At 42.5% G+C, this 17,803-nt stretch overlaps 2 protein-coding genes across 2 annotated transcripts; both read left to right on the top strand.

Moving 5' to 3' along the window:
• The first annotated feature begins 93 nt into the window (after positions 1–93).
• On the top strand, positions 94–5,771 carry TMEM231 (transmembrane protein 231). The gene is made up of 7 exons (XM_063410454.1): positions 94–376; positions 458–627; positions 1,665–1,793; positions 3,132–3,275; positions 3,567–3,648; positions 3,776–3,881; positions 4,807–5,771. The coding sequence occupies exons 1-7, from the start codon at positions 235–237 to the stop codon at positions 4,994–4,996; spliced, it is 963 nt and encodes a 320-aa protein (XP_063266524.1). The 5' UTR covers positions 94–234; the 3' UTR covers positions 4,997–5,771.
• A 149-nt stretch (positions 5,772–5,920) lies between these two features.
• LOC134557436 (carbohydrate sulfotransferase 6-like) lies at positions 5,921–17,049 on the top strand. Its single transcript, XM_063410449.1, has 2 exons — positions 5,921–8,167; positions 14,769–17,049. The coding sequence occupies exon 2, from the start codon at positions 14,797–14,799 to the stop codon at positions 15,976–15,978; it is 1,182 nt and encodes a 393-aa protein (XP_063266519.1). The 5' UTR covers positions 5,921–8,167; positions 14,769–14,796; the 3' UTR covers positions 15,979–17,049.
• Positions 17,050–17,803: the final 754 nt, after the last annotated feature.

Genomic DNA, 17,803 nt, shown 5'->3' on the forward strand with positions numbered 1-17,803 from the left:
TTCGCCGCCCCGGCAGCTGTCCCTATCCGTCTGTCCCCATCCTGCTACCGGGCGCTATCTCGCCGGCGGCCCCGGGATGCAGCGGTGCGCGTTCATTGGCTGATGCGCCCGTCCCCTCGGCGCTGATTGGCGCGGCGTCTCGTCAGTCCGACCCTCCGCCAGTGCAGCGCTGAAGGCGCGGGCGGCCGGAGTGTTGGGAAGGGTTGTGTTGTCGGGCACTGAGGGCCGCTCGCCATGGCTGGCGTGGAGCTCTTCTCGCATCCCGCGCTGTACACGCGCTACCGGGCTGGGCTTTGCTCCGCCGCTGCGCTGGCGCTGTTGCTCATCACGGCGCTCACCTATGTGCCGCCGCTGCTGGTGGCCTACCGGAGCCACGGTGAGCGCCACAGGACCCCACGCGGCCCAGGCGGGCTGGGGCCGGCGCAGTCCTGAAACCTCGCGCTGTTTCTGCCGTCAGGTTTCTGGCTGAAGCAGAGCACGTACCTGGAGCAGCCCACTGTTCGTTTCCGGTACGAGGTTCTTTTCGTCGCCACCATCGGGTCTGGCCCGGGCAGCTTCTTGGCGTGGAGCACATTCCCAGCGTTCAACAGGCTCCAGGAGGACCGGCTCCGAATCCCCCTCCTGTCGGTAGGCCTGCCCGGGGCGACCCGGCAACAGTGACGAGAAGCGAGGCTGCAGAGTGGGGCTAGCGGACCGGCAGCCGGCTCAGTGCACGAGTGCTGGTGGCGCTTTTGAGCGGGTGGCCTGTCAGGCACTGCTGCCTTCAGGTAGCAGCAGCTTAATGTATAACCTTGTGCCTCACATCAGGATTTGCTGGATTTTTAATTAGTCCCGTTTCACTCCCTCTCAACGTTACTGAATCACAGCATTACTTAGATTGGAAAAAGCCCGTAAGACCAAGTCCAATCATTAACCAAACCCCACCAATTTTGCCACTAAACCATGTCCGTAAGCACTGCTGGTGGTTTGCGTGAATACCTCAGTTTACTTTCATCAAATTAGTTCTGCCCCTCTCCCCTGGCCACATGGCTTATCATGATACGAAGTTTGCAGGGCAGCCCCTAGATTTGGAAGCAGATACGTACCTTCAGAAGCACATAATCTCTGCCTTGCAGTCACTTTTCTTTCTGGGATTTCACAGTGGCAGTTATTTTTCTGTCTGCCTCTGTTACAAAGCCTGCTATATTTGCAAGTAGCTGAAGTACTGGACACACTGGCACACAAGGATAGCAAGCCTTGGCTCATAGCCAGGAATCAGTATACAGAGGCCATTTAAGAGGCATGCTGCAGTGGCACGAGGCACAAGCCTGACTATCAGTCATATATTTGCACTGTCTTACAGAACATCCAGCACTAAGGCATGCTTTGTAGCATGCAGAGGAGACGGTTGGAATGGTGTAGGACAGAAAAGACCTTTAAGTAAACTTTTCCTCCCTGGAGGGGCATATGAGAGACATTGTGTAACAGACGACAGGGTAGAGTTCTTGTTAGTCTCTAGTCTTCTGTCTATAAATAGTCAAGTAGCTTTTTATTGCATTCCTACCTATGCAGTTTATTTGCTTCCTTGGTATGTCTGTGCTGCAGTTGTGAAGGTTCCCTGGGGTTTTACTTTTTTTGTGTCTCTTTCTAATAGAAATTCCTGTCTTTAAAAAAATTTCATTTAGACTAGAGAAGAAGACAAAAATCAAGATGGCAAAATGGATCTGTTGCATTTTAAACTGGAACTTCCACTACAACCAACAGAGCATGTAGTTGGCGTTCAGCTGATTCTACTCTTTTCCTACCAGCTTTACGTGAGCATTTTTTGGTTTGTTGTGATGTATAGACCCATTGTAATATTCCAATAGTGGTTATACAAAAGATGAAAAGAAACTTGCCACATGTGAAATTGTTTAGTGAAATATGTATTTTACTAAAAAATATTTATTTTCTCCTTCTCTGATGTGTCATTCCTAGTCTGGCTCTCTTGCATATTTTGATACACTTTGTTAAAAATTTTTTGGTTTTTCTTAATTTTTAAGCTCACTATTCTCTTGGGCTGTAGTGCACCATACAGGACAGAAGTGCACAACAGTGAGTATCAGTGTGGGTGGCACCTGGAAATAACTGAGAGTCTTGCAATAGGCAGAAGGATGTGCATTCCTACACACTGCCGTGTCTTGACATAACCAGTTCATTTTCAGAAGTGGCGAGTCAGGCCATTGCAGCAGCCTAAAAACGCCTTAGATTTTGCTTAACAGCTCTTGAAGTATCTGTAATCCTCTGCCAGGATCTTCTGTATCTTACAACTGCGACGAGGAAGAAATCGTTACAGGAAGATAAGACAATACTATTCCGCTGCCATTGTACCTGAGCTGGCAGTGCAATTAATAAAACAGCAGCGCACAGGGAACCCAGGGATACAGCTGAAAGGATCAATAAAATAGAGCTGCTCTGGGTGCAGACGCACAGACAAGAAGTTGTTTTCCTAGGGAGATGGGCTGTTTCTTTGGAGAGTCTTGCTGATTGCAGATGGACAAGCTTAATAAGCATAGCTATGTGGTGTAGAAAACATTCTTAAGCCTTAGGCCCAGAATAAAGGTCCAACCATCCTAAATTTGGGCTGAAGTATTTGGTCGGGTATTAGTATCACAGAGAGTTACGATATTCACCACACTTTTTATTCCTCTGTAAATGTGGAAATTTACCTTCAGACTGAGTGGCTGATAAGAACTAAGGACCTACCTTCTTTATTTGGTTCTTGTTGCTGAGTACAAATCCTTTATTTTGACTGTTGAGTGTTTTAAAGTGTGTCTCCAATGAACGTTTAGTCACCTTGCTGCTCTTTACATGTTAGGGTAGTCAACTCTTTCTGTCATTAGCCACAGACATTGCACTTCACTGAATTTCCTGTGGAACTTTGTTGAGTTAATAAAGTTAGTTAACTATTAACTAAGGTGGTTCACTTTTTTAAAAAAATGATATTTTTTATTTGGTGTTCCCTTGTTTAGACTAAGGTGATGATCTGAAACTTGGGAGTTGTAGAAAAATCAAATCCATGTAGAAAAATTTATAGATACCAAGAGGTAGAAAAGTGTGTTGTGTCCCCCCTCCTCCCCCTAAGTTTTTCTTTTTTATGTTCACTATTTCAGAGAATGTCAACATTTGTGATGCAGAGCATGGCGTTTCTTCAGTTTTTTTCTCCTGTGCCAGGGTCTCAGCTCTATGTGAATGGAGACTTGAAATTAAACCAGAGGCAATTACTTAACCATTGTGGACTGGATACCAGATACAATGTGAGGAAACACTTTTCCCTTCCCCATCAATTCACCCCTTGAACTCTTAATCCTCCTAGTATCACAGGTGACACCCAAATTATTTTTACTACTCCACAAAATGAACTGTAAGACTTTGGAACTAGTATTTTCTGGTTAGACTGCAAGAGGTAAGAGTTTATTCTGCCGAGATGTTCAGTCTGATGTTTATGTTCATTCCTTGAAGGGCATGGTTACTTTGTGTAAGAAACTCAGTAGAATTACCGTCTTGAAGACTAGACAAATGATTTGAGTGTCTCCTTGTTGTAACAGGTATCTGTGGTCAATGGCACAAGTCATTTTGCAAGTGACTATGATCTGGCAAACATCATTGCAGCATACTGGGATAGAAATGGTAAGCCTGAATGTGTAGCTACAGGACAGTAGTAGTTAGCATATTGGCAGCTGTTTTGTGAGGTATATGACTTCTGTATTAATACCTAAAAGCCCCTTAACCTAGATGTTTCCTTTCTCCATTTTAGTGACAACAGTCTTTTCAGATCCCAGCCCTGTTTGGATGACTGGAAGAGCAACAGATATGCCATTTATCATTAACGCCACCATTCATTACCCAGTGGAAGTTATCTTATATCCTTCGAAAACCGCACAAATTGCGACATAATGGTTATATTATTTGAGCCTCCACTCCATACAGGCCAAATGAAAACTGTTTTCTCCTAGATGTGTTGCTAAACTCTTTTTTTTTTTTTTTTTTTTTTTTTTTTTTTTTTTTTGGCTAGCTAAGCAAATGCTACAGTTCTGGAGTTAATGAAATATCTATTTTCTATTTGTCCATTCCCTCAGATGGTTGTGCTTGCATAACCACCTTTTGCCTTTCTTTAATGTGAACCTTTGTGGCTTTTCATCTTTGTTAAAAAGGCCTTTAAAGCAGTTTGTCAGCTATTCTCAGGGAATATTTGTAGTACATCTTGCTTTGGTTCTGCAGTACCTGCTGTCCCTATCTGTCACAGATGCCACTTGCAAAGTATGATACTATAGTCTGTGACCGAGAGCAAATCATTAGAAATCTGTATGCAAGATCATCTCACCAAGTAATAACCACCGCAGTGGGAGGCTGTTACATCTGTTCATGTGCAGACAGAATAGAATTCTTCTTTTAACAAAATAATTCTTTGTTTGTTATGTCCTTTACTCTTTTTCTTAGACAAGAACAAGTCTGCGTTTAGAAGAACATGTATAGAGCACACTTCTTACAAGATTTGTTTACTTGCCTGAATATTAATAATAAGTACTTCCTGATGACTCATGCACAAAGTAGGTACTTTACCCAGAATTGGTTTAAATGTCTTCTAGGACAGACGTTCTCTCCAGCTTTTGTTACCTACCATGGTGGAAGGCCTTTAGATGTTTCTGTGATTCAGAGGCTTAGCATGTGTGACACGAACTGATGTCTTAACAAGGTTTGAGCCTTTCTGCCTATGAGTTTCTTTGTTTAGATATCGCAATGGTAGCATCAGAAACTTCTCTATTAACACTCCTTGACTTTCTTTAAATATCAGCCAGGATTTTGGGAAATTATTAAATTTGCCTGGATCCAGTACGTCAGCATCCTCCTTATCTTTCTTTGGGTATTCAGTAGGATTAAGACATTTTTGTTCCAGAATCAGGTGTTGACTACAATTCCAGTATCACCAGTTCTGCCTGTATCTCCAGTACTATCCTACAAACAGCACCAGTCCTGAAGACATGCCTGAGAACAGTTTATAGAAATGCCATTCAAAAATAGTTACCTGATTTTATTCTCTATACACTTCTTACTTCAGAAGATCAGAATTTTGTAAGTATGTTCCAAGTACGCTCTGTTTGTGCTTCCTTTTAAAATTCATCTAATTTCTTCAGGAACACTGGAGCTGGAAAATTTTATCTCTGACAGTTAAAGAAGGACCTAGATTTTTGGTTGGTTTTTTTTTTTTTTTTTTTCCCAACTGGAACATGCCTCCAAAACCATCCGGAAAACTGAAAACAATATGCTAAAAGTAACAACATTACCTGTTTTTACTTCTTGTAAATCAATTCACTGCAGTCTTAGAGTTGTCAAGAGTTATTTGTACATGCATTTATGTGGACTATGAAATCAAAAAATGCATGGATGAGTTAAGGTCAGAGATGCGCTTCTGTAACTGTGGCTATACTTACTCAGCAATTTAATTATGAAATTGGATGATGAATAAATTCAAGGTTGATGTGAGAAACCAGGTTTTGGATAAGTGCGTGCAAAATTTGCACAACCATTTACTACTGGCATTATTACTGTAGCACCAGACTATTAATTGTGAATTGTGAATAGTAGAACTAGTATATATTAGTATACAGAGAATCCTTGTATCTATTGAAAGAAAACTAGCAAAAAAATTCTACCAGAGAAGCCTCAGAGTTTCAAAGTAAATGAATAACTATCTTCAGAACTTTAATAGTTTAGAACAGATAAAAATTATAATCACCTAGTAAACTTTGAAAGACTGTGTCCCTCATTCTTGATGGTGGTAGTCATAGGGAAGATTATTTTATCTTCTTTTTCTGGGCTAACTTTTTATGTCAAACAAACTTACAAGAGAAACAACATAATTTCCATTATATTTTCAGTTTTGTATTAAAGAATTAATTCTAGCAAAGCAGTGTTATGGCAGGACAGAACTTAAAACAATTCTAGATGCTAGAATTCTGAAAAAAATTCCAAGTGTCTTTGGTTCTCTTGAACTTTTAAGACACAGTCCAGCTATGAAATATGAAAGAGCAGGTTAGCAGTATGTCACCTTTTGGCCATTGTCCTCTAGAACTCAACATCCTAGCAGTTGGGAGAGCTACCTTTTCGAGAAGTCTCCAGTTTGCCCTTGGATCTTTGAAGTCTCTGTGTGGCAGCATAGGACTACTGATAGCTGGCTTCATACCAGCATCTCCAGAGTCAAAGCAACTGTCTACTGCTATTGTGTGCTTCTAGCCACTGCACAGCAAGAAAAAAGGGGGCTGTGAGCTTGTTTCCCCCATATGTCAAGCTGATGTACATTTGGTATGCTCTCCCTTGCTTACAAGCAGTAATGGTGCTTGTGTGACTGTGAGCTAATTCAGGAAGTTCATTATGGTGAAGATGATCTTTACCAAATACATAATGACTTTTTCAGACAAGTCAGTTCCCTGATTGAACTTGATATGTCTGCACAAGCATTAAGGTGGACATGAGCAAGGGGTAGAAATCTCTGAAGAGACTACAGGACTACTATTTAAGGGTTTGTATGTTCTACTCCCATAAAAATGGGAGTATAATATCCTTTCTCCAAGCTGAACAGAAGTCTGTTTAAGGTAGTGACAGAAACATGGAAGAGATTAGTGCTGGAAAGCCACAGTACTGGGAAGACTCCATTAATCCCTCTCTCACTTTTCTTTCCTGTTGTAGCCTTTCACGGTAACTTACAACAAGTGATGCTTCTCAGAGCAACACTTCAGCAAATACGTGTGAAATAAGAAATGGAGATTAGGTCTAGTTCTGGAAATACAGAGAAAAATATCCTTAACGTTCTCTTTTCCTTTAGATGGAGAAAACTGGAAAAAAATCCTCTACAGTAATGTAAGCAAAGAACTACATACATTAAAAGGAGGCAATCAAAAGAGTTATTTACTTGCAGGTGGCATGTAATTGTTTAATATGACCTGAAGCCATCCCTCCATTTCTTTTCAAAGAGGTGTTTCATGACTGGGACTAATAACTAAATGCAGGGTAAATGGAGCCATAAAGGCAGATGTTACCACAGCAGGGAAAAAAAATCCCTGTGACACCTCTGCTGTGGTCACTTCCTGGATTGCTTTTTATACTGACCATAGACTGACTTTTAATATCACCGTTGGTTCACAGTTCTGACTCCTTTCTCAAGCTTGAAGAGACATTGTACTTTTGTAAGTAACCAAGCAATAGAAAAAAGGCAAGATTTTATAGCTTAAGCAACAAACCAAACTACATGGGAAAAATATATACCTGAGGATCCACTGCAACTGGCATTAAAAGAGGTTTAGGAAGGAAGAGCCTTTCTCAGAAAGCTATATGCAAGGACTCTTCCTTTAGCCTGATAAATAACATAAAACCACTACCAAGCACCACAGTGCAACTGCAGATCTTCTCTGAATACATATGACACAGAAATCTAAATGCCCGTCATTGAGGGAAGGACATGGTGGCTCGCTAGGATTAAACAAGGTTCTGTAAGAAGGAACAAGAAAGCAGCTTTAACTTAAAAGTCCTATGCATACACTGATGTGGGAACATGGCCGTGTAGGAGCCATGCTTCAGAAGTCTTTTAAGAGGTGGAACTGGGATAGAAGAAACCACCTCGTTGCCTGTTAACTCACCAAGCAGCCCATTTGCAGAGGGCTTTATCCTCTCGTTCTGCTCGCACGAGGCGAGCGGGACGCGGCCGCGCCGAGCTCTGGGGGTGCTGGGCCGGGATGGAGGGAGGAGGCGGAGGGCGAGGGGAGGGGGCTGCTGCGACAGGAAGGACCGAGGCACGCGGGACCCCGCGGAGGAGAGGCCGCGGGGCGCTGGCTGCTGTGGCAGCCAGGCGGTGTTGCCACGAGCCGGCTCCGGCGACCCTGCCCCTAAGGGCCGGGCGCTGGCAGGATGCACGTGCCTGGCGGTGGGCGGGCGCCACCGCCCCGCCGCCGCGGTCCCACGCGTGCTGGGTGGGGCAAGCCAGCGGACCGCCTCTGCCAGGCTGCGCCTTTGCCCAGGGATGCTCTGGGAGCGGGGCGGAGCGGCTTCTTCTGGGGCTCCTCCCGCTGCCTCGGCGCCTCGGCCACGTCTGAAAGCTGTTCATTGTCTCTGTCGGCAGCTCGGAGCCGCGGTGGTGGCGGGAGGCGGCGGCAAGGTACGGGCAGGCTGACGCGGGTGGGGGTGTGTGGTTATTCCACCGCATTGGAAGTCTCGGTCAATACTTTTTTTCCTTTTCTCAAACAACGTTGCATTAAAGGAGATGTTTTTGAGCTGGTCACACACGCCCCTGCTTGTGGCTGCGGAGTAGCGGTAATAACCAGTTGCGACGGAGCCGATGTCGCACCGACAGAGGAAAAGCTGTCGAAAATCAGCTTTTCTTTTCTTTTCTTTTCTTTTCTTTTCTTTTCTTTTCTTTTCTTTTCTTTTCTTTTCTTTTCTTTTCTTTTCTTTTCTTTTCTTTTCTTTTCTTTTCTTTTCTTTTCTTTTCTTTTCTTTTCTTTTCTTTTCTTTTCTTTTCTTTTCTTTTCTTTTCTTTTCTTTTCTTTTCTTTTTCTTCCCTAGAAAACATGGCTGATTTCAGGTTAAGGTGGTTTCGTTTGTTGGAGTTAGATGGTGAAATAAGGTGCTTTAGAGAACCCTCCTATCAGGAATTTCAGGAAATCCCTTCCCATTTTTCTGTTGTGTCCTGCCTCTTTCTAGATGAAGGTGACATGCTGATCGGGAGCATTTGTCGGTATTTATCAGCTGCAACAGTTGGTTCAAGCGAGGCACACAGGGTGCAACTCAGCTCAATCGTTCTCGGACTGTTTGAATTTGAGGACGCTATTCTACCGGTGCAGAGTCCCAAATAAGGAATAGCATTCATTGCGGGTGTCTCTTTGTCATCTCAGTTTTGCCGTAGTAAAAATTCCTAACAAAAATCGCAGACTAAGCAAACCTCATTTCCTGAACATTAGTAATTCTAGTAGCTGAAAACACTTTGTGATCTTCAGCTGGAGTGCATGAAGAAATAGGTGCTTTGACACAGCCATTTGCTTAGGCTGGACAACTTTATCCAACTCTAAAAAATATAATAAATCTCCAAAAGGAAACAGCACCTTTAAGAAAAAGAACTTTAATGATCATGTAGTTAAATGTATGATATGTTTCGTTGTATGAAAAAGTGTTTAAGTGTGATGATTTCCGGGAAATAATTCTTCAAATCTCATTTACCACTAGACTGTAAAAAGAAGTGTATTTTCAAAAGTTAAATTAGCAGTATCACCTGAAATGCTAATATAATGTTATAATTCCAAATTACTGCAGTACAATTACTGTATTTTATTATTTTAGTTGCAGTGTCACTATTCTATTAAAAAACTTAGGCAGGCTTATGAGTTTTAACTATTTAGTATTAGAACGACTTTTAACTTTTAGGACAACCAGTGATTCTAGAACACACCCTCCAAATTAACTTTTTCTTTTCCCATTCAAATACCAATCTATTGTTGTTGATACAGTAAGCTTTTGCCTTATGAAAATGTGTAATTTCTAGCTGCAGAAGAATACTGGAAAGTGATATTTTGTCAGTGGAGTCATTTACTGCAAGATTTTCTAGTAATATTGTTCTGTACTATTCTTTGACTAGCTTTGTCATGTTCCAGCATTTCACTTTTTAGAGCAGCAAACTGTGTTTCTAATGTTAGCTCATAGAAGCTATTTTGGTGGTGATTGCATTGGTGCAATGTTTTGTTTGTGAAATATGCAATGAGTAAATTCCATGAGTAAAAGCAGACCTTCAGGTAATCTTTGCTTTATTTATCATGCCATGAATAAACATTTTCCTATTAATTCTATAAAATGCATGATGACACTTACCATTATCATTCTTTTTACAGTCACTACTGCTGTATTTGGTGAATTTTAAGTACATAAGTGATACTTACATTCATCTTGTATGATTGCTCTGAAAGGTCAGCATACAGGACAATCATTTTTGGGTAACAAAAGGTTGAGCACATAATCCAGCACAAGGTATTATATTTTCAGTGGAAGAGGTCAATCTGGGAAATCAACAGATTCACAGATTATTCTGAGTTGGAAGGGACTCACAACTGAGTACATTATTTGAAGTAATTTCTGTGTAGTCTTTAAAGTTCTTTGACTTTAAAAATGCTGCACAGATTGTTTAAAATAAAAGTATGCTGGAAATTTTCTCTGACAGAAAATGGCCAGGGAAGATTTTGACAAAGACAGCTAAGATTCAGTTGCTGACAATGAGTTGTGACTCATTGTAGGGGAGCAGGTATTTGTAATTCTTTGCTCAAATGTTTTTGTTTTAATCCAGCCTGTTTTTTCAATCTTCCCACAACAGACCCAGACTTGTTTGTTCTAAGGGAGTCTTTCATAGCAGCCTTTTGTCCAAAGCTCAAAGAGAGAGCATGTTTATTGACAGCTCTAATATGAGGCAGTCTTTCTATAGTCTTTTTAGTATCCCAGAAAAAGAATTTAGCAGTTTAATATGAGGGTATTTTTTTAGCTATAATGTTAGTTTTTGCTACTTTATTAAGTCTCTTCAGGTTGAATTTTGTGCTGAAAGTTACTAAGAAACTGTACTCCTTTCAGAGCTGACGCGAAAAGATCTGATTACTCGATTCCAACATTATATGTCTTACGTGACAAAAGAACAAAAGTCCCTGGAAGCAAGAGCTAAATGATCACCCACTGGTTGATTTCTTTCTCTTTTCTGCCTTTCTGGGTCTGAAAAGTGCTCTCCTTAGAAATTACATCTTTTTGGGATCAATAATATTGCTGACTGTAATTTTCCCTTGCTTGGTAAAACTGGATCACTTTCTGTAATGTTTCTTGGCAAGCAGTGGCAGATAACTAGTGGCCCTGCAGCTCACCAGTCAGAGACAGTTGAGGTAGTAAAGAAAATGATTGCTCTGTTGGACAGTTTGTATAATTAATTTCCTTTGGATAATAGTTATTTGTGGAACTGTCCCAGGGATCATCTAGTCTAGGATCTTGTTTCCATTAGTAGCTGTTAGTAGGGAAGCCCAGGAACAGAGCTTGATTTGGGATTGGCAACTAAACCATATATGCAGATGCTTTTCAGATCACATTTTGAACATTTGCATTGCCCTGTGAAGAGATGATTGTGCCTTAGGAATTTGAGAGACTTCTGATTATTCTCTTTACCAGAGCTCTTTTTGAAGAAATAGTATCACCAAAGAAGTACTACTACTATCACAAAAAGGAATAACAGTGTAACTGTTAGTAAAGTAATTTATACTCAGGACTATTCATTATTTACAAAAGCACATATTGTTACGCCACCGAGTGTTGCCATACCTCATGAGTCTCAGCTGACAGATGTGAGAGGTGTCAGAGTGCTGTCTGCGGCAACTTGACGCGCGTTGCAGCCTGTTTTTCTGCTTGTCGTAGCTCTCTTGCCACTTGGGGTCAGTCTGATTGCATGATTCAATGAGGAGGTGTTTTCTAGAGCTTTGTCACTGAGATGGCAGCTGAAGTGGCATTAATGCTAGAAGATCTGTCCCCTCTGCTGCTTCTCCTTTCCGCGACACCCCCCCCCGCGTTTGTGGTTGGCAGGCATACTATAGCCAGGCAGGTGCAGCTACGAGGAAGCATTTCCGTGGAGCAAAGCAGGAAAAAAGGAGGTGTAACAAACCCCAATTTTGTTTTCCTGAGGGGGGCTTGGGGTGGGCAGGTGGTGCCACTGAGCTGTTGATAGACGAGGAGGGCACTAGCAGAAAGAGGCGAGGCAATGCAAAGCAAGTCACAGACCAGTGTTTCAGCATGCAGCTTCAGTGTGCAGTTTTGGCATGTTGCCTTTCTGTGCTGAAAGAGCAAGCTTGCCTAACAGCACCATCTGGTGAGTCCTGCAACGGAATAGCTAGAGGATCAGAAGTAGCCTGTATGGCAAAGTCCTGTTCGTCACATTTGGAATTGTAGAAACATTTAGGTTGGAAAAGACCTTTAAGATCATGAAGTCCAACTGTTCACCCAACAATGCCAAGTCCACAACTAAGGCAATGATATAATGTAATCTATCCAGTAGATTTATAAATATGCGTATACATAGATCTTCAGCAACTCCATGAGAAGGTTATTCTATAGGCTATTCAACAGCTGCTTGCTGCCTCAGCTAAAGTTTATCAAAAATCACAGAAGAGCTTGTTGGGTTAAAAAAAAATTTGTATTTTAGGGAATGCAAGTTTAATCTGGGCTGAAATCACCTTAACTGCAGAATGCAATTGCAAATGATAAATGGTTGTTTACATGAAAACAGAATTACACATGCCCAACATGAGAACTGCAGAAATAAAGTGCACTGTTTATGGAGAAAGTAGTGTATTTGGCCTTATGCACTGGAAAGCACACAAGAGAATACTTTTACAGATGCTATATTTTGTTGTGTAATTATGCTTTGTCTTTGGTGGTGTTATGTGTGTATATTCCTTAGAAATACACTCCAGCTTTTCCAAAAGGGCAGAAAATTAATCTTCAATACAGAAAACAGGTATCTACTTAGTGTTCTACTTTGACATCACACTTTTTTTCTTGCAGTTTCTATCATATTGAAGTGTAGGGAAATACTTCAGCTACAGTCATTTGACGTTATTTGTAGCGCTTGAGTCTGATTAGTTCAGACACATATTGTGGACTAATGCTCAAGTTATCTGTTTTTTTACTGGCATAGTGATGTCTGCAACACTACTTGCATGGGAACTGGAGCGAGCAGAGGTCTGAGAGACAGTCAAGGCAGAAGTGAATTTACAAAAACAGCGTTTGGCTTTTATTCCTCAGTTCCCCACTCTGTGCTAATAACATGTAAAGAGCAGTTAGTGTTGCAGTTCTGCAGCATGATTAGAGTGGAGCAACAGTTCTGTACAGCTAGACTAGGAACACACTAATTCTTTAAAAAGAGTAAATGAGTCTCTAAAAGCTACATAATGAATGAGATTGCAAAGAGCTGCAGAATGCAGTCTTGGTGTAGATAATGACTCACATTTTGCACTCAAGAAAGAGATCTGAGATAGTTGTGTCTGGCTGACTTTCAGGCATAGAGCGTGTTTCAGGAAAAATCTTTCAGTTAGCAAATGCAACTGTATTTTGACTTCAGCTTAGATTCTTTCATCCCCTCTGTTTGGTGAAGTGTCAATGCAGGCTGCTGGATTGCTGGCAATCCTCACATCACAGAGAAACTTACAGATGCTTCTGGAGATGCAATATGCCAAAATTCAGTATTTGAACAAGGCAGATTTTATCAATGAAAAATGGCCAAGCTGAATAAAACTAAGGATTTCTCTATCTGCTGTTATGCCTGAGAGTAGCAAGTACCGGACTACTAAGGAAAAAGTTAAGTAATACAATAAGCCTTATTTCTCCTAGTGTGTCATCGCAATACAGGCGTATACCACGGGCTATCCACAGTCAGTTTAGGGAATTGCTCAGTCATGGGCTGTAGCCTCATTTTTGCCTTTAACAGTCCTTGGAAGGCTTTTCTTCCATTACTCATTTTAAATCAATGTAATTATTTGTTGAACTCTTGTATACTTTTGCTGTCACAGAATTTTGAAGCAGAGTTTCACATTTTATATACAGTGTACATAAAGGATTTGTAATGAGTGATCATTTAATTCAATTCAATTCAATTTATTATGTCAAATGAGTGTATATCTATGTTTACTACTCTGCATGATTTTCTTTCAGGAGTTCAGTGTGTTGAAAAATGTATCTTTCACTGTAACAAGAAAAAAGTTGTAATTGCAAATTGTAAATGCAGCTAGATAGCAAATACATATATGTAGAACTTCTGAGATGATCTGCACACATGAGGAGTCTTACTTTCCTAAAACCTTGCCTGCTAACATTTACTGACTGCTTACAAGTGGAATCTGCATGAGTGAGAGCACAAAAGCGTAGGTGCCAAAAACCTCTAGTGAAAAGCTTCTAGTGAGAAGTGCATGTGTCTTGAACTTTGACTGAAAAGTAAAGCAGAATTCCACTTGGGGTTGACATGCCTAAGATTTTCTAGGTGTTATAGGCAGATAAATCTAACTACCAAACTTGTAATTCCTTGAATGCAATCTCAGGGTATTCAGTCTTTGTGTGTATGCACTCCAGACCAAAGACACGTGTCAGCAGCTTTTTCACTGTATCATCTGTGGCTAGGTGTGGCTTCAGGTTGTGAGTTTTCATCCATCTTCTGTCTTCTGCAGTTTGGAAAATAGAGGGTTGTGGACAAGCACCAATTGATATAGCACCCTATACCCACTGTAGGGTACAGCATTCACATTAGATAAGATGATTTTTATTTCAGCACTCACAGTTACCAGTGTTCGCATCCACTCCTTTTAGGGGATAGAAATCCCCTGTTAAATTGAAATAGAAATACAGTTGAGCAATTCAGAAAAAAAAAAAATTTCTTCTTTTCTTAGGGCAATATTTACCAGTTTTCAAGTTGAGGGCCTTGTGTATTTTGTAGTTTTGGTGGTGTTTTTTTTTAATCCAAGGGTTGAGCTGAATCAACCCAAAGTTTTCTTCAACACTGAACATTTACTTATTTGCTTATTTCACCTGTCACCTGCAGTGATCATCCCCCAGTGCAGCTGATTAAGGAAGCAGTTAATGCCACATACATTCATGCACATTGAAAAGTTTTACTAATGCAAGAGTTGTGTTGTCTTAAGTTGTATCGTTAATGTGCCATAGGAGCAATGGCTCACCAGTATTTCCCTTCTCTTTTTCAGCTTTTCTAATTGCCCTTTTTCGGTGAAGATGGCAAGGATTCGGATTCCTAGCACAATTGTTATAATTTTTGTTACAGTTCAGACTGGATTCTTACTCTTCATGTATGCCCGGTACAGTAGCTTCATGCCTCAGTCTGAGGAGAAACCATCACAAATCCACATACTTATTCTCTCCTCTTGGCGTTCCGGATCTTCTTTTGTCGGTCAACTTTTCAGCCAGCACCCCAGCGTCTTCTACCTGATGGAACCTGCATGGCACGTTTGGGTTACAATGTACCAGAACAGTGCCAAAGTCTTACACATGGCAGTGCGGGACTTAGTCAGGTCGGTCTTTCTGTGTGACATGTCTGTGTTTGATGCTTACATGCCTTGGAAAAGAAACTTATCTGATCTTTTCCAGTGGGCAGCAAGTCGGGCTCTGTGTTCAGCTCCTGCTTGTGACTCTTTTCAACGTACTGACATAACCAGTGAATTAGCATGCAAGACTCTTTGTGGACGGTATCCATTCAGCAAGGTGGAGGAAGCCTGTAAAACTTACAGCCATGTTGTCATCAAGGAAGTTCGATTCTTTGACTTGAAGGTCCTATACCCCCTTCTCACTGATCCATCCCTGAATCTCAAAATTATTCACCTGGTCCGTGACCCCAGGGCAGTCGTTAAGTCACGGGAACAATCAGTCAAAGCGTTAGCCCGTGACAATGGAATTGTCTTGAGTACCAATGGCACTAAAGTGGAAGATAGCAAATACAAAGTAATGCAAGAGGTTTGTAGAAGTCACGTTCAGATTTATGAAACAGCTACTCTAAAACCACCTAATTTCCTGAAAGATCGCTATTTCATGGTCCGTTTTGAAGATCTGGTAAGAGATCCGTTATCAGAAATCTCAGAAATGTATAAATTTGCAGATCTTAGTTTGACTCCCAGGCTCAAAAGCTGGATCTATAATATCACACATGGACAGGGACCAGGAAAAAAAAAAGAAGCCTTCAAAATAACATCTCGAGATGCAGTTAGTGTTTCACAGGCCTGGAGAAATGTTCTTTCCTTTCAGAAAGTTAAGAAAATACAGGAAGTTTGCAAAGGTGCTATAAACATCCTTGGTTATCAGCTGGTGGATTCAGAAAAAGAACAAAGAGATCTGACACTGGATTTGGTTTTGCCAAGACGACAGAATCAATTCAGTTGGTCATCATTTAATCTAAAGCACTGAGACATTTTTGAGAGATCTGCGGAGGTGGGGCAGGGTAGTTGTTTGAATATTTGTCTACTGTGCAGCATATAGTCGTTGGAAAATCCTTGGCTGATGACTTTATCTTTTAGTCTACTCCTTTTTTGTTAATGTAAGAAGGTTTTTTCCTGAGTTTTTTTACACAAAAAAAAGACAGCAAGATACTTCTCAGCCTGTTACTGTGCTGCTCACAGCATTGTTTTAAGAATATAATTTAAGCACTTTCTATTAAAAGATGGATTCTCAAAGATGTCTTTGTTTATTGATAATAGTTCACTTCTGTTTTTCATGCTTTAATTAAGAATCACAGTTCTTTATTTACATATACGGAACAAAGTAGATACTAAATTCCTTCACTTGACTTTCTTCTTTAAGTTGTGCAGTTGTGGATTTTTTTTCAGACTTCTTTTGATGCTTTAAATTTTAACATACAAGTTTTCCAAAAGGTGGGGCAACTGCAGCAGCTGTGTTGTAAAAGGCTTAAACGGGAATTTCATTTATTGACAGATTTCATAATGGTTTCCTTGGAATGGCAGTGTTTACAATCACATACTGTGTGATTAGGAGTGTGATGTTTGCTTAGAGTGCAAAAACTAAAGGACATAAAGAAACTTTCAGTGGAATCACAGTGGAAATAGCGTTTTAATGCTGCCCCTGTTGTGTTCTAATACTGTGACAAAGAATAAGTGCACACTTGTTCCTGCTGCGCCAGGAGCAAAGTTATCCTCTCTTCAGAACTACAAGTTATTTATGAAGATCACTGAGAAATTTAGGATGCCTTGAAAATTTGCATCGATTATACTACTGCATGAAAATGATCGGTTCAACCAACTTTGATAGCAGAGACAGATGCTCGTGTACTGTTAACATTCGGTGCCGCGCCCGAGAAGCCGGGACCGGTGCAGGACCGGCGATGCGCAGAGGCTCGCAACGAGCGCACGCGGGGGACGGGGGGACGCGTATGTGCAGCTCGCGGCTGTCACCAGCAGGGCGCTGCTGATGAGAATGTAGCGCACATGTAGGAGGGGACCCCCCCCTAACCAGCCTCCCCACCCCGGCAACCCCTCCTAAAGAGGGGAGCCCCCTAACCCGCCTCCCCACCCCGGGACCCCTCCTAAAGAGGGGACGCCCCCCAACCCGCACCGCGCCACCCCGGGACCCCCTCCTAAAGAGGGGAGCCCCCAACCCGCACCCCCCAACCCAGGACCCCCTCCTAAGGAGGGGACCCCCCCCCCAACCCGCCTCCCCACCCCGGGACCCCCTCCTAAAGAGGGGACACCCCAACCCGCACCTTCCCACCCCGGGACCCCCTCCCTAAAGAAGGGCCCCCCCCAACCCCACAACCAACCTCCCTCCCCGGGACCCCCTCCTTAGGAGGGACCCCCCTCCCCCTAACCCGCCCACCCACCCCGTGACCCCCTCCTAAAGAGGGGACCCCTCCAACCCGCACCTCCCCACCCTGGGACTCCCTCCCTAAAGAGGGGAGCCCCCAATCCGCACCCCCCAACCCAGGACCCCCTTCTAAGGAGTGGACCCCCCCCAACCCGCACCTTCCCACCCCGGGACTCCCTCCCTAAAGAGGGCCCCCCCCCAACTCCACAACCCACCTCCCTCTCCGGGACCCCCTCCTTAGGAGGGACCCCCCTCCCCCTAACACGCCCACCCACCCCGGGACCCCCTCCTAAGGAGGGGATCCCCCCCAAACCCGCACCCCCACCCCGGGACCCCCTCCTTAGGAGGGACCCCCCTCCCCCTAACCCGCCCACCCACCCCGGGACCCCCTCCTAAGGAGGGGATCTCCCCCAAA

Source organism: Prinia subflava, chromosome 13 (genome assembly GCF_021018805.1).
Source record: "Prinia subflava isolate CZ2003 ecotype Zambia chromosome 13, Cam_Psub_1.2, whole genome shotgun sequence".
Taxonomy (NCBI): Eukaryota; Metazoa; Chordata; class Aves; order Passeriformes; family Cisticolidae; genus Prinia; species Prinia subflava.

Coding starts and splice junctions, on each gene's coding strand:
- TMEM231 (XM_063410454.1), top strand. CDS start 235: ATGGCTGGCGTGGAGCTCTTCTCGCATCCCGCGCTGTACACGCGCTAC. Junction 3,649..3,775: donor AGCATACTGGGATAGAAATG/GTAAGCCTGAAT, acceptor TCTCCATTTTAG/TGACAACAGTCTTTTCAGAT. Junction 3,882..4,806: donor TACCCAGTGGAAGTTATCTT/ATATCCTTCGAA, acceptor GACTTTCTTTAA/ATATCAGCCAGGATTTTGGG.
- LOC134557436 (XM_063410449.1), top strand. CDS start 14,797: ATGGCAAGGATTCGGATTCCTAGCACAATTGTTATAATTTTTGTTACA.